This window comes from Odontesthes bonariensis, chromosome 14 (genome assembly GCF_027942865.1).
Source record: "Odontesthes bonariensis isolate fOdoBon6 chromosome 14, fOdoBon6.hap1, whole genome shotgun sequence".
Taxonomy (NCBI): Eukaryota; Metazoa; Chordata; class Actinopteri; order Atheriniformes; family Atherinopsidae; genus Odontesthes; species Odontesthes bonariensis.
The window spans coordinates 4,157,607-4,180,412 of NC_134519.1; the positions used below are offsets into that span (position 1 = coordinate 4,157,607).

The 22,806-nt window shown below is 43.5% G+C and overlaps 1 protein-coding gene across 1 annotated transcript in view; it reads left to right on the forward strand.

The window, feature by feature from the left end:
* The first annotated feature begins 460 nt into the window (after nucleotides 1-460).
* tmeff1a (transmembrane protein with EGF-like and two follistatin-like domains 1a) overlaps nucleotides 461-22,806 on the forward strand; it is a 147,262-nt gene continuing 124,916 nt past the window's right edge. The window contains exon 1 of the mRNA XM_075482641.1: nucleotides 461-1,229. Within this exon, the coding sequence (XP_075338756.1) occupies nucleotides 1,067-1,229 (163 nt within the window). The 5' untranslated portion in view covers nucleotides 461-1,066. The remainder of the gene's footprint in view (nucleotides 1,230-22,806) is intronic.

Sequence of the window (22,806 nt, forward strand, 5' to 3'; positions counted from 1 at the left end):
GCAGCTGGTTCCACAGAGAGGGGCCTGATAACTGAAGGCTGTTTGTCTGTGTTATATCTTATAAAGATTTCTGTGTAAAAATCTTCCCTTTTTTAATTTCTGCTCATTTAAGCTGTTGAGTTTCCCATAAAACTGAAGGTAAAGTCGAGGCCCTGAACTGTACACAGGGCAGCAGATGAGGGGAAATCTTCCCTCCATGGTGTCGCATTCTAGTTTAATGCTGAAATGTGGGATAATTCAGAGTAAAAATGGCAGATGTTTGGACACATTCACCATCAGGTGTGACTGTGAGTCTGTTTCCACACCAACTCTTTTGAATAAACAAATAAACAAATAAACTCTGTGCTGAAAAAGGATTATTTCTCTTCTGTGTTTTAAAACTTTCCTTCTCACACAATCCGCGCGGACGTCACTTCCCTGCGGTGTCCTGTTCCCCCCACACAGCCCGTTTTCTGCGGCCTTGCTGCGTTTGGTAGATTGCAGTTGCATCTGAGGTGTGCATGCGCGCGCGCGCGTGTGCGTCAGGGGCGTGGAGGTGGAGGGGAGCGTTGCATCCCCTAACGTTGCCAGCCTGCCTGTCCTCAGTCCGGATCTCTTTGTTGTGGTCGCGGCTGCCGCTCGCTCTCTGCGCGCCGCTTCGTTACCGCGCGGAAAAGCAGCGCCGGGGCGTCCCGGTGGTCAGTCTGCACGGGACTCTGCACGAGGAGGATTTCTGCGTGTTTGGCAGCCGGTTAGATTCACGCTGTGGTTGATAAATCTGCAGGAAAAGACGCGGAGCTTCGGTGCAGAGGAAGGACGAATGGCGGGGATGCTGCCGCTGCCTCCCGTGCTTCCACCCTGGACACATCGGGCCGCCTCCGAAGCCTCCTGAACGCGGAATCCGGGAAGAAGCTCCGTGCACGTCGCTCCATCCTTTGAGCTCTCCCTCTGCGGGACACAGCGCGACTCAGCCAGGCGCGTTTCCTCTCCTCTCTGTCAGGATTACGACACTAAAAAGTGTCCGCACGCGTTTTTCACCTGAACACAAAAGATTTGCGCGCCCGTGTCTGGAGCTCGGATCGCCATCATGGTGCCATCGGGTGCGGGGAGGTGTCGCTGGCGTCCCGGCGGGGTGCTCCGGTGCCTGGTGTCCGCCTGCCTGCTGTCGCCGCTGCTCTACCTGCCGGAGGCTCGGGCGTCTTATTACCCACAGAGCGGGGAGTGCAAAGGCAAAGGCAAGGAGTGCACAGGTAAGACGTGCCGCCGGTGCGCGTGTGAGTGCGTAAAACAATCAGTTTGACATGATCTCCATCCAGATCAGTGCGCAGTTCCAGGCTGCAGCAGAAGCAGCATCATGAGTGGGATATTCCCCCTGGGACGCTCTGATATCACTTTTACTGCCTCCGCTGCAGCTCATGTTGGCTTTGCACTGACCTTTTCATGTCATGAGGTTTCACAGGAGGCTAATTATAGCAGCTTGTGTACTTTATCAAGTGTCTGCGTCCTTATTGGCCTGTTCGAGCTCCTTCAACTGACTGAGAATCGCGTTAATAATCCCGCATGTTGGTGGAAGGCAGCATCAAAGCTGCGGCTCTCTGGGGACGTGGCATTAAGTTCTGATTGCATTGTGTCTGCTCCGCGCTGCCGGGGAGGCTCCTGATGATGCCCTGATTATCTGGAGTGACTTTACAAGGATCAAGTGCTTAAAGGGATGAGCATCATTTAGCTTTTTATAAAGTAAAAACTCTGCTCTGGGAATGCTTGATTTCCTGTTCAGGCTCACAGATGTTTCATCACATTTAGATCAGAGTGTTTAAGAGCAGCTTCACAGAGAAGAAAGTTTCCTTCATGGATCCAAATGGGTTCTTTCTCTGAAAACAAATCTGTTTGTTCAAGATTCCGTTTGAGACCACACAGCCAAATTAAAGATGGTTCCTCGAGCCACAAAGACAAAACCGTTCAGATAAAATGAAACAGATGTTTCTACAGGAATGTTGACATGTTGTTATGACGTTTGTTTGAAATAACTGTCCTGATCCAGACCTCATTTCCTTCTATTTTCCTCCCAAGCAGCCAAACTTTCTTTAATCTTTTAAAGGAGCAACAGTTCTCCAGCTTTCTGAAGCTCTTTCAGAGTTTTTCTTTGGACATTTTCTGCTTTTTCACTCATTTTCAGTCCAGTTTTTTCTTCATTAAGCCACTTAACTCTGAGCTATGAACCATTCGGGCAGGAAAAAGGCTCCTAACTCAAGGGATGAACCAGTGTTGTGTCCACACAGAACAGACAACTTAGCAAAGAAGCCGTTTTAAACTGGATCTTTAGGCACTTTGTTCCCAGCAGCCTGTCACACATTTCTTTAGCTGCATGTGTGAAAAACAGCTTCATAGTTTCAACTTTGTTATACATTTACGTTAAAACTGCTTTCAGTTACCAAAAGAGTCAAATTAATACAAGAAATTCAGTTTAAAAAAATCCTAATCCCAAAATAATGAATGTTATCACGTCTAAAAGTAGAAAAGTAGGAAAAAACGGACAATAATAAAAATGGAAATATAAGAAAAGGAATATAAGATATAATCTAATGACTAATTATGGAACCATGAATACAAATGAAATGATTAAAGTGTTTTATGCCACCAGAAATGAATAATCTAGAAGCTCTTTGTGGGTTTTAGACTGGAATTAAGATTTGTTCCCATTTCTTTAGCTGCATGTGTGAAAAACAGCAAAGATAACACAGTGTGACAGACAGAAAACAGGATTTCTGCAGCAACAAGGTGATTCCCAAAGAGCTGTTAGCTGAAAACTTGGCATATCTCAGCATGGTGTGCAGTGTGTCCTTAAAACATTTGAGGAAACTGGACAAGTGGAGGACAGAAGAAGAAGTGTCAGGCCTAAAGAACTATCTCCAGCAGATGAACAGGATCTGAAAGTGATGTCCTTAAGAAAGAGGAAAACATCCAGCAAAGACCTGACACAGGAGCTGAGAGATGCATCTGGACCTTCAGCTGATCCATCTGCTGTTGGCCCAAGCCTCACCAGAAATGGGCTCCATGGAAGGGTGGCTGTCAGGAAGCCGTTCTTAAGGAAGGGAAACAGGGAGAAAAGGCTGAGCTGGGCCAAAGGACACAAGAAGTGGGCTGAAAATCAGTGGAAATGAGATCTCTCACCCAACCGGTGAGAAGACCATCTGTCATTAGCATAATGATGCAGAAAATCAGACAAAACACGTCAGTTAATGGGCTTGAGGAAATTAATAGTAGGAGGAAATGCAAAAGGGGAAACAGTAGAAAGATAAATGATTCTATAAATAATTGGTTTATTGGTTATTATAAATAACCATATTGTCTCTGAGTTAGTCTTTGGGACGGTTTCATGCTAACATGCTAAGATGCTTGTTCTCGTCTCATATGAACATCTTTCACCTGCTTTTTAATCATCACCTCAGTCTCCGGCGCTGTCCGTGGTCCTGAAACCACTCAGAACAGGAAGTCTGGAGCAGGTAACCTGCAGATCAAAGCCTGGTATGGAAGTGTGAGATGGAAATAAAGCAAAAAGTCTGAAATATTTTCCTACTTGCTGTTCAGGGTCACGCTTTATGTGCCGCTGTTTATCATCAGATTGTTTCGTTGTGTGATTATCACGGTCACTTTGGATAAGTTGGCCGTGATCATACATAATTGACTCCTTCCCAGCCAGCATGTCCACGTGGGGCCCATAAGGTTTAAATTTGGGCTGCAGATAAGGTCCCATGTGAGTTTGTCCGCAGTTTCCACGGTGGCCTCACCTGTGTTTGCCCACTGTGGAAACTGTGGACAAACCCACATGGGACCCTTATCTGCAGCCTGAATTTAGACCTTATGGGCCCCACATGGACATGCTGGCTGGGTTCCATCTTCTTATTTTCAAGGATTTTCCTGTTTTGTTAAATCTGCCCCCAAAAATTTAACAAAATATATGAAGTCGCCCTTTAAAAATAACCCTACGTGACCTCTTAAACGATGAAAATCCAAGTTTACGCGCCCGTATTCTGAAAACCGATCACTGGCCTCCTGTCGGTTCCGCTTAACGGGATACATTCTGATTAAAGTCGAATCCATTCGCATTCACGTTTGCGTCTTGCTGTATCACCATCAAATATTCATGAATTCATTACACTGTTTCACACTTTTTTATTAAATATTTAAGGGAAAAGAACAGCAGTCATGTAAATGAGTGTTAGCTGTCAGTATGGAAAGATCCCACCTCGGTCATGTTTTATTAACGAGGCTCCGAGGAGCCGCCGCTCAGTGTTTGCCTTTAGAGACGCAGCGTGCTCTTATCAGCAAGCCTAATGCCACATCCTGCAGAGGCAAACCTTCCAAGTCGCCACACAAACCAAACACCTTGGTTTTTAGGTTTTTAGCAGTCTGATTCACACCCGCCGCTCCGCACATGGCGGCGCCCGAACCGAGTGTTGATACCAGATAATAATTGACTGCGCGGCTCTCAGAAGTGTTTGTCCACAGAGCAGAAGAAAAGGAGGCTTTCAGTGTCGACAAACAGAACAAAATGGCTTTTGGCGCTTTGTTGGAAGCGGCCCCGGCTGCTGTGTGCAGAGTCTGAAGGGAAAAAGCAGCCTTGGAGAAGCATCAAGCGTTTACTGCACCCCGCTATTCACTGGTGTTGAGAATTAACTGTAAAACACGGAAAAAAAAATGTTGCGTTTCTGACGTCAGCCGCCGAGCTCCCGGGAGCCCGGAGTTTGGTTTTTCCACTCACTGCCAAGTTTCTTAGGGGCAGAAATTTCGATTTGAGCAAAGAACGTGTTGGACACGAGGGAGAAGGATAACAGCATCAGATATTCTTTAAAACTCCTCACAAACTCACAGCTTTGTTTAAGAGAAGGTTCTGCAGACTAATCCACATCTGGTGCTTTAACTGTTAGAACAGGTTGTTATGACCACCTCAGAGTGAGAACATCTGTACATAACCAGGAGAAGCCGGGTATCAAGTAGAGCTACGATGTGTTGGGCTTCAGCCTTCTGCAGTTCAGTATTAAAACACACAAACAGACTTTTTACAGAGATCTTTAAAGGAGAACTAAACCCCAGCCGGGCTTCCAGGAACCCTGAAGGAACCCTTAAAGGTTTTCAGAGGTCTCTGATGCCACCAACAGTCAGTAAGTTCAGTGGCTTTTTCCTCGATGCTACTCCCATTATGTTAGTTATCTTTTCTTTCTCAGATTCCAGACAACTTCCTTAAAGAAGTGTCCTCCTCTCTTTCCCTAAAGAAGCCGGGACGCAGAGGAAAAGGGAAATAAAAATGGATTGTAGTGATTCTCATAAACCAGTGTTTCATCCACAGGAGGAACCAGGAAACCTGGAAAAATGTTCACAGTGAGCCTTCTTTCTAGTTCATGAAAAATATGAGCTCCATGTTTCCCACTGTGCAGCGTCCCCTCTGCTTTTAACAACATCTGTAAACATCTGGGACCGAGGAGACCGGCTGCTGGACCTCAGGGAGATGAATGTTGTCCCGTTCCTGTCCGATGGAAAATTCCTGGCTCTGCTTTGCTGTATTTGACATGTTTTCAGGTGGTGAAACATCTGGACTGCAGGCAGGTCGGTGCAGATGTTTTTGGGTGTTAAAAAACATCTGGACTGCAGACAGGTCAGTGCAGATGTTTTTGGGTGTTAAAAAACATCTGGACTGCAGACAGGTCAGTGCAGATGTTTTTAGGTGTTAAAAAACATCTGGACTGCAGGCAGGTCGGTCAGTCCAGATGTTTTCAGGTGGTGAAACATTTGGACTGCAGGCAGGTCAGTGCAGATGTTTTCGGTCGGTGAAACATCTGGACTGCAGGCAGGTCGGCCCTAGCCTGGCGACGCCATCCTACGTACTTCCGCCCAAAGATTTTGGCTCCGCACATAGTCTGGCCAAATCCCCCTACCTCGGTTCGCTCAGTGTTTTGCCAATCAGCAAACAGTTGCGAGTGGTGACGCAGAACTCACGCGCGGAGTCCATTGTAGTCCATATAATTGTAGTTCAACCGCAGCGGAAATAAACATGGCGACGGAAGAACGCTAGAAGCTATCCATGAAGTTGTCTCAACTCTGGAGATCATTACACAATTAAAACAAGAGCAAGAGGAATGCCTCTTCAATATTGTTAGTGGCAAGGATGTCGTAGCTCTCCTTCCAACTGGCTTTGGGAAAAGTTTGATTTATCAAATGGTACCGGTATAATGAAAGCGGATGTGGGAAGCGTGACTCGCGAGCTAGAGCCTCGCGAGAGTAAGCATGAACCTCGGCGCATAACCAACGTCATTTCTAAACATTATGATTGGTTAAGAAAACTCTGTTACTCCAATGAATTTAAGTTGCTGGGTAAGGTCCCGCCCTCCATGGAAACGGATTCCTCTTGGGTTTTCCCAGACTGTTTGACAGAGTCAACAGTCGGCTTTCGCCCAGGCTAGGTGGGTCCAGCAGCTGGACTCTCCTGCTGCTGGAACAGATGCAGGATGCGGCTTAACTCCTGCTGAAATGAGCCAGGCCTTCCCTGAAGAAGATGCAGATGTTGCTCTGAAACCTGTTCATACCTTTCAGCTTTGTTGGAGCGTTTCCAGATGTGCAGGTTTCCAGTTCCAGAGGCTCTAATTACCTGGATCCTGTTCCTCCAGCTGTTTTACCTCCACCTACTTGTTGTCGCCTCCGTCCCAACTGTTTTTGAGACGCGTTGCTGCCGTCAGACTCAGGATGAACTCGTGTTTTCCCTGAAATAAAACGAGTAAAACGTCTCCCTCAGAGTTCTACGTGAACTGTCTCTGATGCTGACCGTCTGTCCACGCCAGCAGCAGACACGTTATCGGGGAACTGTCCCCCCCCCGAGGCCCTCACACTGAAGTCATCTTCAGTCAGAAACGGACCTTATCGACGTTCTGTCTTCTTCTGTGGAGAACAAATGAGATCAATGAGTGTGCAGCTCTGACTCTGAGTGCTGTGCGTGCGCCACGTCTTTCTTCTCTTCTGTGTCATTTTGTGGCGTAAAGAGCTTCTCATTTGGGAGGCCTCTCTGAAGCCACATATGTTCCGCAGCCCACCCTCCAGCCTTCCACCATGTGTGAGGATGTGGTTCGTCTGATGCTTTGGCTGTTAACAATCTCGAAGCCTCCTGGATTATAACGACTCCGTTCGGCTCATTTACGAGGATGAAGGTGGAGGAAAAAGTTTCCTTTCTTTGGTTTCTTTGTCCCGCAGGTAAAGCAATCTTACGTAGACTTTACCGTCTCGGATGCACGTTAGGATTAAGATGCTCTAACACAGTGATACTCACTATTTATTTCACAAAATCAAGGTTAGAGCCACTTTTACCACAACATACTAAAGTCCTCCTTTTACAAATATGCATTTCTACATATAAAACATCCCACAGAAAAAGAAACAACACAGCCAATACATGTTCAATTCAGACCACATTTACCTTAATACTGGGATGAGCTGAAGCTGGCCTGCATGTGCTCGACTTTCTTCATGTTGTATTTGTAGTTTGTTGTTGTAATCATAGTGAGACATTCAGGATGAGCATGGTTTCTGTGCTGGTTTCTGTGCTGGTTTCTGTGCTGGTTTCTGTGCTGGTTTCTGTGCTGGTTTCTGTGCTGGTTTCTGTGCTGGTTTCTGTGCTGGTTTTTGTGCTGGTTTCTGGGCTGGTTTCTGTGCTGGTTTCTGTGCTGGTTTCTGTGCTGGTTTCTGTGCTGGTTTTTGCCCTTTTTTAACTAAAAACCGATCCATTGTGCCTGCATCTCGCGCTGGCTAAAGGAGCTAGCTGCTCTGCGGTCAGGTATGACGGTGGTTTAAGCGGGCTGCGTTGCCAGGTTTAACAGAGCCCCCTTTAGGGAACAGCATTAAGCCTTAATTAATACTTAATAAAAATACTTAATACTACAAAAACGAAAACTTAATAAAAATACTTAAGACTTTACAGTATTTGCTGTATGTTAGTTGAAATTATTGTTAGCATATTGTTATAAGCTACTATGCGAGTGCGAGCCACCAATTAGAGCTTGAGGAGCCGCGCAATGAGTATCTCTGGTGTAGATGTTCATTTCACTTTTTCTCAGCTTGGTGGGGAAGAGGGAGAAGAAGCTTTCAGGTTGCTGCTCCATCTTTGTTCCAAACTTCACCTGTGGGCACAGATCTGGGTAGAGACCCAAAGAAGGAGGTCGTGGATACAAGTTTCCTTCAGAGGGGGCCGGGGCTCAGCCTTAGAGACAGGGGGAGGAGCTCCAACATCTGGAGGGAGGAGCTCAGAATAGAGCTGCTGCTCGTCGGCATAGAAAAGATGAGTTTAGGTAGTTTATCTGCTTCGGATCCCTCCTGGTTGACTCCCTTTGGGGTTTTTCCGGGTCCATCCAACTGGGAATAGCCCCCCGGAGCAGAGCCAGAACTCTGCAGGGATTATACGTCTCGCCTCGGGATCCCCCAGGAGGAGCTGGAGAGTGTCTCCGGGGGGAGGGATGTCTGGGTTTCCCTCCTGGACCTGACCTCAGATAGGCGGATGACAATGTGTGGATGGTCTTCTCAGCCACTTATCAGGCTGAGACTCCAGTCTACTGGCTTCTGTTCATTTTCTGTAGAGTTCACTTTGCTGAGGTGCAAAAGTGCACATTGAATAAATGATGAATTATGTGAAGCCTCTGACTTTATTGTGCACTGAAGCCTCAAGACAGAAGAAACTGTGATCTTCCTCATATGAAACTCTCAACAGATTTATGTCTTCTTCCTTAGTCTAAGACCTGTATTGATGTGTCATTATCTCATATCTGACATTATATATATACATATATATATATATATGTGTCAGATATGAGAAGCTGATACTCCACATCTCGCTACATGTTCAGAACATGTTAAACCATGAGTTTGTTCTGAACCATTTTTTCACTTTCTCTCAGACATGTTTCTTCACTTTGAATGATTATGGAGTCAAATTAAAATGTCTGGGGTTGGAATTCTGACATGATTATGTTACTATTTGGTACAATAATACGATCATTTTACCGTGAAAGTCTTCACAGCTTGGACAGGTGCCGCATGCTAGCAGCACTCGTTCAGCTTTAAAAGGATAGTTTGCCTCTTTTGACATGAAGCTGTGTAACATCCCATATCAGCAACATCATTTCTGAACATCTTCTTACCCCCTGCTGCGTCCTGTGAGCAGAGTTCCAGCCTCGTTTTGGTGTTGATGAAGGTAGTCCGGCTAGTTGGCTGGGGTTTAAAAAAATAAAGCGTTTTGCTTCTCAAAACAATATGCGTTCAACAGAGTAATACATTTGCATCACAAAATGGTTCCCCAGGAAAAAGTCAGACCTCACAATGGCTTGGCCCTATTTTCTCTCCCTTCGTATCACTGCCTGCCGTGCAGACCGAAGTGCAGACCGAGCAGTAAACAGCGTAACAGGCGCGGCTGTCGGCAGGTAGCTGTACGGATTGATATGAAGGGAGAGAAAATAGGGCCAAGAGATTGTGAGGTCTGACTTTTTCCTGGAGAATGATTTTGTGATGCAAATGTATTACTCTTTTGAACACATATTGTTTTGAGAAGCAAAACGCTTTATTTTTTAAACCCCAGCCAACTAGCCGGACTACCTTCATCAACACCAAAACGAGGCTGGAACTCTGCTCACAGGACGCAGCAGGGGGTAAGAAGATGTTCAGAAATGATGTTGCTGAAATGGGATGTCATACAGCTTCATGTCAAAAGAGGCGAACTGTCCCTTTAAAGCAGAACTTTATTCTTTAGAAGAAGTTGGATTTAAAAGTTTGGGTGGATACAACCTGTTGGCCCCTCCCATCCCTCTCTGCTGTGCTTCAGCTCCGCCTCCAAAGACATTTACACACTAGTTAGTCGCCTCTAATTGGTTGTTTTACACTCGGGCACAGTGGGTTCCTGCAGAGAGCGGAGTTTATAACCCGTGACTAAGAAAGGGCCCCCGTTTCTTGTACTAAATAACAAACCATAATAAAGCAAAGTAATTTAGATGGATCTGTTTCGGCCCCGCTGCTCCGCTCTTTCTGTGGCACAGCTGCAGTTTCTGTAATAAATCTTTTGGGGAAGATGGAGCTGGTTTGGCTGGGTGCGCAGGTACAGATACGAGGTGAAAGAAGCCCTAAATCAAACTCCAGATCAGTCCTATTTTTGCTGCAGTGTCACCTGAGAACATGCTGGTGGTGTAAATGTGAGCCTGTATCTCAGGGGGAAATGACGGCAGAGGTGGTGGGTAACCCAGCTGGGGCCTTTCTGTGTGGAGTTTGCATGTTCTCCCCGTGTATGCGTGGGTTCTCTCCGGGTACATCGGCTTCCTCCCACTGTCCAAAAATCATGCATGTTAGGTTGATTGGCATCTCTAAATTGTCCTTAGGAGTGAGTGTGAGTGTGCATGGTTGTTTGTCTCGTTTGTCTCTATGTGGCCCTGCGATGGACTGGCGGCCTGTCCAGGGTGTACCCCGCCTCTCGCCCATTGACTGCTGGGATAGGCTCCAGCCCGCCCGCGACCCGATCGACGGATTCAGCGGTATAGATAATGGATGGATGGATGGATGGTGGTGGGTAATTCATGGCAGTCATTTTGGCTGTAACTTGTCCTCTGTGTTGTCTGGAGTCTCTTCGTGCAGTCGGGCTTCGTCTCGGCTGAATCGGGTTTTATTCCAGGTCAGACGGGAAGGAGCTCGCTCACCATCTCCCAGATAAATGAAATCACGCTGTATAATTTGGCGCTCTGCAAGGCTTTTAAACGCCTCCCTCCTGGGAGAGCCTTTCAAAGCCTTCTGCCTCGCCTGACGGAGCACGCTCAGCGCTTCATGCATGTTTGCCAGGAGCTGCAACATGACAAATGTACTTGGGGAAAGTGTAACTGGAGTGATTAAATTTTCAGCAGCCGCTCTGACATAAACCAGGCTGTGGATGAATATTGATGTTCCGTCGACGTTGTTTATGGTTTACAGTCCGACCGTTTAGCTGGAGCTCTCATCCAGAGGAGCTCATGATGAGAACAATAGCGGCTCCGCGGTAATGCTCCTGCCAGGCTGGAGGGAGGAGGCTGAGAAGTCTTGTCAATAAAAACAATGATGTAAAAGAAAATCATTGATGGTAACTCATAAAATATCACAAGGTGAATGATTTCTACTAATTTAGCTTCTCTGTGGAGCTCAGAGAGTAAACATTGTCCTTGATAAACAAGTGAGGGAATCATCCCAGTGAGACGTAGATCTTTGTGAAGAGGAGAGCTAGCTGTGGCTAATGCTAATGCTAATGCTAGGTAGGCAGGAGTTGGTTTTTGGTGTCTTTTTGTGATAATTTTGTGTCTTTTGTGGTATTTTTAATCTCTTTGTATCACTTTGAAGTTGTTTTGTGCATCTTTGTGTGTTTTTTCTGTCACTTTTTCATCTCTTTTGTGTATCCATATAGTTTTATGTGAATATTTGTGCAACATTCTATCTAGTTCCGTACATCACGTCATTTTCCCTGAATTTCTTTTGAATCTCCTTGTACGGAAGCGTATTGCATTCACTTAAAAAAAAAAAAATGTTTTTTTTAATTTTTCGGTTTAATTAATTTTTTGGTTTGTTTTTCTGGCTATTTTTTTCTGTTTTTCGGGATAATTTTTTTATTTTAGTTTAGAAAGCAACAATCAACGCATTCAATCCTTTATGAGGGCTCGATTTAATGGAAGAAAACATGACTGGTTTGTTTAGTTTAATCAAGTTTTACTTTGACCTGGGTTTAAGACACTGGGAGATAGTCCTGTCTTTAAGTCATGTAGATGGTAGAACTATTAGTTTGTCGACTTTACGCAGGCACCTGAAGACTTTGCGGTTGTTCAGAAGGAAAGCCCGTTCAGATCTCCTAGACATAGCAATGTTTCAAAGTGTTCAAGACGGGGCATGTATGGTCGGGGGCAGGAGTCACCTTTGGTCCACCGGAGTCACTTGCAGGCTGGATAATCTCGCGGGATTTCAAAGTATCTCTATATTTCTGAAAAAAATTACCCCGAAAAACAGAAAAATTACCCTGAAAAACAAACCCAAAAATAAATTAGACAGAAAAAAGAGTTTTTTATTTTTATTTTTTTTAAGTGAATGCAATACGCTTCCGTATCCTTGAGAGTTTATGTATTTAAAGTGATTTTTTTCATCTCTTTGTGTCTGTTTTACATCTCTGTTGCCAGGATGTTCTCTTGGTGGATGCATAATGAAAACGTCAGAGCCAGTGTTCGCTGTAACGTGGCTCGTCTTATAAAGAAAGGCAGCTGCATCGTCAGTCCTTTATTGACTGATTGATGCTTGACATCACCAACAAATATTTATAGAACTCCGGAAATAATCATACAAGGATTAATTTGGGGGATTTATGAATATGGAGCAGTTTAGTGGAGTCTGTTGGAGTCGGGTATTTTGCCTTTTTAGGTGAAAGTGTTTGTTTTTGCTGTTTAACAAGCATTTAATATGTGGTAATGAAGCAGAAACAAACGGATGATAAACTACAAGATGCTCCTTCTGCTTTCTGTCTCCTTACATGAAAACGACCCAAATATCAATTTATTCACAGCGCAGCAGCGGAAACAACATTAATCATGCTTTTGGCAGAGACAGCATTCCACCTCCACAGTTTTACATTTCAGGCAATTTTAAGTGTTTCCATGCAGAACCTGCTGATTGATGACACGTCTGTTGTTCCATAAACACGGTGACAGGCGGCAGTGGGAGTTTCGGAGATTATTACACTCAGGATTTGTTGTTTTAGTGTTTCTGCGCCTCATGAAAACGGTTTCGCTCATTGGAGAGATTCTTCATCATCTTCACATACAATCAGAGTCAGACTAAGTGTCTCATTCTGCATTTTTAATTACACGTCAACATTTAGCCAGTAATCTGAGGATGATGTCTGGCAGGAAATGAGTCATTCTTCACATTTTTCATGACAGTCATGCAGAAATCACGCTTAATCTATAAGAAACTAACATCTGAACAGGAATAAAACTGGATTTGCTTACATTTATAATGTATTCTTGGGAACCTTTATAGCTTGATTGACAGTGATTTTTGTCTTTTGATGCTAAAGCTTTTTGAGAACAGTCGGTTTGTCAAACCTCTCCGAATGAAAGTCCTAATTTTAAGATCTCAAATGATCGTGACAGCAGAAACTGGAGACGTGATGAGTTAAATAATGCCTTTTGTATTATATTTTAAGCCTTAAGAGCTATGCCTGATGTGAATTAAACATGAGGATGAAGACTGAACTTGTCAGATTGTACAGCTAAAAACAGAACAGTGAAAAATCCAGGAAAACTTACTTAAAAGACTTCCTGGAATCTGAGGATGCACATTTTTATATTATTAATTCTCATTATTATTATCTTTTGATCTTTAAATCCTCAGAAAAAAAACTCCTGCACATAACATTTATCTGCACCTTGTCAGTACTACACATGAATTATAAAAACCTAATTTCATCCCATCATTTGAAGGAGTTCTCATCCCTTCTCCCCATTGTCGGGGCCTTTTTGGGATACTTGAAGCCTTTGGGATCTTTTTTTAATTTCTCAAGGACTCACTCAGGGTTGAACCAGGCACCACAAAGCGGGTGCACTTCAAATGCAGTCTTTCCAATTTGACTTTCAAATCTTCAAAGCACTCTCTACCCTCCATATCATCGGCAGGGAGTGCCATTTTTTTGTACGTCTTCATTAAGAAATTCAAATGTAGCAGCATGGTTGTGAGTTGGTGTGTTTACTTCTTGGAAAGAACAACATAAAGAAGTAGAAAAAACAAAGGAGACACTTTACTTTAAAGCTTGTTGTTCCCCAGGAAACAGCCTCTACAAATCTAAGGCCTGACATAGTCTTGTGGTCTGAGAGTCTATTTCATAGAGCTGACTGTTCCTTGGGAGGAATTAGTAGCAGAAGCATATGAAAGGAAAAAGCTTAGGTATGTGGAGTTGGGGGCAGAAGCAGAGCAGCGAGGATGGAAGGTTAGAATCTGTCCAGTGGAAGTAGCATGTAGAGGATTTGTTGCAAAGTCTGTTGTCTCATTGTTGAGGGAGCTGGGTGTAAGTGGACAGAGTGTGAGGAAAATAGTGAAGGAAGTATCAGATGAGGCAGTAAAGTCCAGTCAGTGGATTTGGATTAGAAGAAGCAATAGCAGCTGGGGGCCCAACAGGGGGAGCACTTAGGGTAAACAGACTCTTGGAAGAAGCAAGGAAGAAATCCAGGATGTATTTAAGTGGAGGGTGTGGCCCATGTGAGCCTTTTGAAACCAGGCGGCCATTTTAGGTGAGTTGGCTTTGAGTTGTATGGCTTTGTTTTTGCTGGCATTTTTAGTGATTATAGGACTGTTTAGGTGAGTTTGTCTGCTGAATCTGCTAGTGTGTCTTGTCCTGCCTCCACCTCTGGCACCCTCTATACTTTCATTACCCCCTACCCGAACCAGGGTTTGCATCCCCACCCCGCTGTGACTGCTGTGCAGTTGGTGAGAGGCTGAGGTAGCTTGTGGTTGTTGTGGTGTGAGGAGCAGTGATGGCTGGCATTAGGGGGCTGACTCTGGGACGCCAGTGATCACTCTCTAGCCTCCTGGAGGTGTCGTGGGCCCAACTAGACGAAGCACTGATGAAAGGAGGTTCCCACCTGATGACCCCAATGATATGTTGGTCAGCACCGCTCACTGATCCATATTATAGGGATCAGGAGGTTCTTCATCAGGTACGGAGCCAGTATTAGAAGGTTAATTGTTGAATTTGGGGAATTATTCACCAAGTTTCTTGTGTTTACTTTGAATAGTGTTCAATAAAAAGAGAAGCTCATCAGTCATGTGATCCACCATGTAAAATGTTCCTCAGATTTGTCCATGTTTAAATGTTCTGTTAGTTGTTTTGAATCATTCATAAAAAAAACTGTTAATGAGTATTTTTAGAACATAATTGAACAAAATGACTTGTTTCATAGCAGAATATAGAAGTTTCTGTACAGTTTGGTCTTTCAAACTTGTTTCTTTTTCTTTATTGTGAGGTTTATGAGCTGAAGTGAATTCAGTCAACCGATGCACCATTTGAATCATCTGTTTAATGTACCCTGTTGTGCTTCACAGTTAACTGAGCATAGTTTTAGTTTTTATTTGCTAGTTAAAGAAGATGGACATCACTGTATGTTCTGGGAAACGTTTTCTTGGACATTTTACAAACATAATTTACTTGATAACTGAAGAAAATACTCAGTAGCTTAGTGAATAATATAGAAAATGTGTGGGTTTGTTGCCCGTTAGCAGTCACTGTTGGCTGTTTGCTGCAAATGGTTCACACAACAAATGCATTTCAAGGCCTTTTGAGAGGATTTTTCAGAAAATCTGGAGAAAACAGGGAATTTTCAGGGTCTTTACATGTGGAGACATGAAGCATTCAGACAGACCCTTCTTTGTTGTGTATCTGCTGTCCTTTTTCAGGCAGTTTTTCCTCATTTCTGCCTCTTAGCTTCAAAAAGCGCAGCAGCATTTTAGACTATATATCTAAACCAGAGGAGATGAGGCTGCTGAAACAGCTCATCAATGATTAATGCTTATGAGCATTTGGGTTGATCATACTACCCTTTACCCCTGGAGACTCACTGTGTTTTAGCCATGCAGCACAAATCTATGGAAAGAGATGGAGGTTCAAGCGTCCGGGAGGACAAATCTTTCTATCTGAGGTGCTCTGACTTTCGCTTTCACTCCTCCATGAGTTTCATATCTGCTGAACTTGAACTAAGTTTCTGAGATGTTGGATAGAGGCGGTCAAACTTTCAGAGCTCCCAGAGGATGAATAAGTCAAATGAATATTTACTATAAGTCGAGTAAATAATTTGGAGAGTTCTGGTATATCTGACTCTGCAGTGGCAAAGTACAGAAAGATTCATATATATATATATATATTAGGGCTGGGCAACGATTAAAAATTTTAATCTAATTAATCACGATTAATCACATTTGTACGCAAAATCCAAAAATGAATTCAAAAGTAGTGTATAGCTTTTAGCATTTAGCTTTATTTTAAATGTGCTGCCATATGAATGAAAGTGCCATAACATTTGTTGTGCAAACACACTTTTAACATCAGCATCTTTCTGTAGTTTTTATGTAGAAGCCTCGCTCCACTGTCTGTTTCCTTGAATGACTTGCTGCTATCAGTTGTGTGTTTTGCCTTTAAGTGATATTTTAGACTGGAACTACTACGCTGAGAAGACAATTCAACTTGGCAGAGTTTACAGATGACTTTGGTTCTGTCGACTCCGCCGTCTGGAAGAACTTTAAAATGAAAATGGCCGAGTAAAAGTTCCGTACCCTTCTCCATGTTTGGTGGATCCGCCGATTACTTTCTTTTCCTGTTCCACAGCAGACAGCAGCAGACTTTTACAGAATAAAAGCCTGTGAGCAACAGACTTTTACAAAATAAAAGCCTGTGAGCAACAAACTTTTTACAAAATAAAAGCCTGTGAGCAACAGACTTTTTACAAAATAAAAGCCTGTGAGCGACAGACTTTTTACAAAATAAAAGCCTGTGAGCGACAGACTTTTTACAAAATAAAAGCCTGTGAGGAACAGACTTTTTACAAAATAAAAGCCTGTGAGCAACAGACTTTTACAATAATAAAATAAATGATAAAACAGGGGTGGTCCGAGGTGTAGTGGGTTGAGCAGGCGCCCCATGTACAGAGGCTATAGTCCTCACTGCAGCTGGCCCCGGTTCGAGTCCCGCATAGGAACGGCCCTTTGCTGCATGTTGTTCCCCCTCTCTCTGCCCCCTGCTTCCTGTCTCTCTGAACTTTCCATTAAAGGCACAAAAGCCCCAAAAAAGTATAATTTTTTTTTAGAATAAAAAAATCAGCGTTAAATAATTAACGAGTTAACTCGCCCAGCCCTATATATATATATACATATATATATATATATATATATATATATATATATATATATATATATTACAGTCATCTTGATGGCAAACAATTGGCCTTATTTGTATCTAACATTTGCAACGAGGTTTGTTCGGATGTTTCATCCACTTTCTATGGAGTTCATATCGTTTCTTTTAATGTCAGGTTTTATTTCAACATCAGTTTATTCTTTGTCAAAATGACTGACGGAGATAAGTGATGAATGTGAGCTGGAAGATGTCGAGAAGTCAGGGTTAGAAGAGAGACGGATTAGTTTTGCCGTGTTGCTATTGATTTAAAAGCCTCTCCTGCTTCTTGGCATTTAATTGAAGCTCGTGAACACGTCGTGGCCTGAAGTCAAGGTGCTCTTTTAGTCTGAGAAACGCCGTGGCCATCTGGTCACTGAAGAGTTACAGAAATCCCAAAAAATTAAATGCTTTGCAGATTATATTACTTTCTCTTTGATGTCGGTTCACTTTCTCCTGACGCTGATCCTCTCCGGCCGAGAAAGAATTATCCATCGATCAGTTTTTCCAGCAAACCAATTATCTGCAGCAGTTACAGGGTGACAGGCGCTTTTAATTGTCTTTCATGGGGTAATAAAAGGTGTTTGTCAACTGGCTGGATGTGGACTTTCTAAATCTGCTGCGGCTCTGGGAGTTTAATTAAGCCTGGAGGATAAAATGCACCATAAAGTCAAGGTGCTCTTTGACTGAAGCCCCGGCCGTCTGTCAGGGGGGGAGCCTGCAGACGTCAAAACTGTCCCTGCACTCGTTTGTTGTCGGTTGTCATGACAACGGAGACTCGCTCTCCGAGGACAAAATTTTATTGAGAGAATATAAAAGCTTGAACGATATCCGGACGCCTTATTTTATTGTTTCGGTGACATCGAATGGTTAATACTGTAATTATGGAGCTCCAAACTATTTTCAGACAGGAAGTCTTATCTTGTGGTTTTCTTTGAATAAACTAAGGAAGAACTGGGTCGTGCTGTAATTACAGAAGTATGAGGAAACCACAGAACCACCCACTGGGATTTATCCCCAAACATGGGTCCCAGTGTTTGCATTTGTGTCTATAGATAGTCTAAGGGGGCAAAGTTTGGGAGGTCATTAAAGCGTGAGGACGTTTTTCCATGGTGGCGATCGGGTAAGCTAGTGCAGCTTTCTCAGCTTGTAAGAAACTGACCCCCCCCCCCCCCCGTTTTATCAAACAACAATAGTGCTGAATAAGTCAAATGTAGATGATACATTTGGAATACTTTGCTTAGAGTGGGACAGAGGTGGAACAAGCCAGCAGAACGCCTCAACTGGGCGGTTGCCATCTTGGTTTTTAGCCTGGATACGATCACCAGACACCATTATAACTTCCACTTGTAGCATCAGTGCCATAAATGTCCCATTAACCACCATTTAATTGGCTTTATTTGATTATGCCAGACATCAGCTGCCTTACCGCTAGGGCTGAGCAATTTTATCGATACTGCGATATATATCGATATTTCCCGATAAAGTATCGATTTTTCAGCCGCGAGTATCGTTTTTTTTTTTTTTTTTTTAAAGCAAACTTTATTGAAAAGTCAGACGTTACAATTAGTGAAAACACATAACATTAATATAATATAATACAATGCCAGGGGGTCACATGATACAAAACAGTGATAAATTAGTTCATAAAAATGTTGTATAAAGTGCACAGCTCTCACGTTTGTTTCTGTTTGTCTGGCGGTGTTTTCCTTCCGGTTCAAAGGTCGGACCACCGGTCCAATCAGCGCCGATTCATATCGAATCACACTGTCCCTTTTTTTCCCCCAGAAAATTATGTAAGTGTATCGAATCGTATCGAATCGTATCATTGGCTGAGTATCGTGTATCGTATCGGGAGATTAGTGCATCGCTACAGCCCTACTTACCGCTCTGTGAGGCTGTACTTTAGACACAGCTGGAGTTAAGCTAAATGCTAACATCAGATGCTAACACGCTTTGAGTGAAATGTTAACTTATGATGTTTAGCAGGTGTTTTGCAGGGGAAATAGCCTAGTCAGATTGAAGTGCTTTGACCTTATTGTTTTGTAAAAAAAAGAGTTACTTCAGCATTAACGGTCTTAAAATGTTGTATTTTAAGATTATTACGCTAATATTTGCTAAAGCACACTGTTGGCTAAGTGAGCTAATTGTGGGCAAATTGATGCCACAGTCTTTAGGCCAAATCACTGAGATATGAGGTAGTAACAAAGCCAGACATGGGCACAGATAAAAGGTTGCATTCCAGCAAAGATGTGACATTTATGACGCCCGCTACTGGTTACCATGGCAACGTGGGACTTTTGAGATGTGTAACAAGTTATTTGGTCTTAAACATAAATTGGACCTTCAGGAAACATTTTATTTTTAGGTCCTCTGGATACATTTTTTTTCCTTTTAACATCAGTACTCTTCTGGATTTCCTTCGACATGCGTGTTTTGTGTCTGTTTTCACGTGCACATTCATAAAATGTTGTTTTAGCTTAGTGGGTCACGCACGCTGGTGTTGATTTGGTCCAAGGCTGGGTTTTACTCTTCAGTGGGCGAACCTATCAAAATAAAATCCATGTAACTAAAAGTCAATCCAAGGGAACGGTTTGCAGACCTTTTTATTTGTTTGTTGGGAAAAGTCACTCAGTGGGGTCACATGGCCCTGAAAGGATCGGATTATTGGCTAAATTACAATCAGAATGAGTTATTAAGTGCATGTAGACACCTTAATCTGACTAAGAACTGGATCGGATGGGATTCAGACCCCGAGATAACTGGGCTGAAAGTCACTCTAAACCTGCTTGTAGACGCTGAAGCTCGTGGTGAATCAGACTTTGCGTTCTGCGCATGCTCCAGATGTTTTCCCGGGGTCGTGACCCGGAAGTCAAAGGAGACGATATTCCTGTTGTTGTCGCCGTCAGAAAGAAACAAACAACGCGATGGAGAATGCTCCGTTGGGCATCGAGTTTGTGCAACAAGCAGCTCATCACAGACCAAATGTAGAGGGACGTAGCTTCATCTGGCTCTGCGTTCTCCATCTTTCTCCAATGCCTGAGTTTGTTGTTGTTGTTGGTGGTGAAGAGGTCAACAGGAAGTGGCTCTATTAGCAACAGCTGTACAGCGCCACCTATCCCATGTCACCTAGGTGACATGGGTTCAAATCCCCTGCATGAAAGGTACTACCTCCAGTAGGGGTCCTTAGGCAAGACCCCCGTTACCCTACCTGCCTACCTGTAAGTCGCTTTGGATAAAAGTGTCTGCCAAATGCATAAACATAAACATAATTACCCTTGCTCAGCTCATTCTTATTGTAATTTAGCCAGTAATCCGATCCTTTCAGAGCCATGTGACCCCACTGAGTGTTTCACAAGTTAATCATCTTAATTTGATGTGTTACCATGGTAATATTTCCAAATTAGGAAAAACTCATCACTAGTTGTTGTGACATTTTTAGTCTAAACCAAAAACTTCAAGCTATTGGTGGTTTAAATGGAAACATTTACTGTGGAGCATGAAAAAAAACAACCTATTCACTGGCTGAGATACTCATAAGTGGCCCATTCCAGCAACCGTGCCTATCACATGGCTGAAAAGCCCGTCTGCAGTGAGTGGAGGTTTATTTCAGTGTTTCAGTGCAAAAAGAAATCTCCCAAATCCATCATTTTGGCAGCTCGTGTAGAAAAGAGAGCTTTTGTTCCCGGGTGTCACTGTTATTCGTCAGCTGTGCTGTTGCTGTGCTGAAAAGCAAATATAATCTCTTGGAATCGTCACGTGAAAAAATGTTTACATGCTTTCTGTGGGAGACGGTGAATACTAAGAACCCCGGAGCCCACATGGACCTCTGCGTGCCCCCGCCGCCGCTCAGCGCTGTAAGCTGATCCAGCAGCTGTGCAGGTGTGGCCCTTCAGGCCCACGTCACCTGCACCGAACGCTGATGTTTCCACTTCACACGGGCTGAATCTAACTGGGCCGCAGCCTCAGATCGAGTTCACCCCATCGTGTAAGTCTAAATGGCGCCTGACCGCAGGTGTGGCCGAGCGTTTGATCGATGCGCCTCTTTGATCCTTCTGTCTTTAGCTCAGATCATTTCAAGGCGGATTCTGCTGCAGAAACGTGATACTTTGCTTCCTGTGTGGGTTTTTTTTTTACCCTCTCGTCACATCATTGTCACCTACTTCACTGAAGATGAGGGCGCAACGAAGGAGAAAAGTATCGCTTTCAACACGCAGCTCCAAGATACTTTGATGTTTAAAACTATTCTTCAGTCAGATATGAGCGCCTTTTTTTTCCACCAGTGCTGCTTAAAGGGACAGTTCGCCTCTTTTGACATGAAGCTGTATGACATCCCATATAAGCAACATCATTTATGAACATCTTCTTACCCCCTGCTGCGTCCTGTGAGCCGAGTTCCAGCCTCGTTTTGGTGAGCAGGGGACTGCTCGGTCTGCACTTCGGTCTGCATGGTCTACACAGCAGGCAGTGATACGAAGGGAGAGAAAATAGCGCCAAGCGATTGTGAGGTCTGACATTTTCCTGGAGAACCATTTTGTGATGCAAATGTATTACTCTGTTGAACGCATATTGTTTAGAGAAGCAAAACGCTTTATTTTTTAAACCCCAGCCAACTAGCCGGACTACCTTCATCAACACCAAAACGAGGCTGGAACTCTGCTCACAGGACGCAGCAGGGGGTAAGAAGATGTTCAGAAATGATGTTGCTGATATGGGATGTTACACAGCTTCATGTCAAAAGAGGCGAACTGTCCCTTTAATATCGAGTATTACTGTTTGAAAAGTAACAAAACATGGCTGAAATAAGTGGTTCGAGTCGAGCTAAGAACAGACTGAGTGGATTCTGCAGGTCTCTACAGTAAAGATGAAAGTCGAAGATAATCTCTTTGATTGTCTTTAATTTCCCAGCAACACAAAGACATTAAATGCAAAGTTACATAAAGATGGACTAAAGCACCACTTCATCCCCGTGTATAAACATGAGGCCCAAATATAGGAAGAGGGAAGTTTCCACCCTGCCCTGGTGTTTTCTTTAGTCACCACACTGTGCTGCAGAGACAGAAGGATGTAGGTTTCAAACACTCTTTTAATACAGCATCAAATAACCGATCAATAACAAACACAACAACACAATGATATTGATCCTGTTCATCAGCTGTAGATAGTTCTTTAGGCCTGACACTTCTTCTTTTGTTCTCAAATTGTCCAAGTTTTCAGCTAACAGCTCTTTGGGAATCACCCTGTTGCTGCAGAAATCCTGTTTTCTGTCTGTCAGGCTGTGTTATCTTTGCTGTTTTTCACACATGCAGCTAAAGAAATCCAATTTAAAGTTGTCTGTTCTGTATGGACACAACACTGGTTCATCCCTTGAGTTAGAAAGCCTTTTTCCTGCCTGAATGGTTCATAGCTCAGAGTTAAGTGGCTTTACGAAGAAAAAACTAGGGCTGGGCAACGATTAAAATGTTTAATCTAATTAATCACATGATTTCCCTGATTAATCACGATTAATCGCATTTGTACGCAAAATCCCAAAATGAATCCAAAAGTAGCGTATAGCTTTTAGCATTTAGCTTTATTTTAAATGTGCTGCCATATGAATGAAAGTGCCATAACATTTGTTGTGCAAACACACTTTTAACATCAGCATCTTTCTGTAGTTTTTATGTAGAAGCCTCGCTCCACTGTCTGTTTCCTTGAATGACTTGCTGCTATCAGTTGTGTGTTTTGCCTTTAAGTGATATTTTAGACTGGAACTACTACGCTGAGAAGACAATTCAACTTGGCAGAGTTTACAGATGACTTTGGTTCTGTCGACTCCGCCGTCTGGAAGAACTTTAAAATGAAAATGGCCGAGTAAAAGTTCCGTA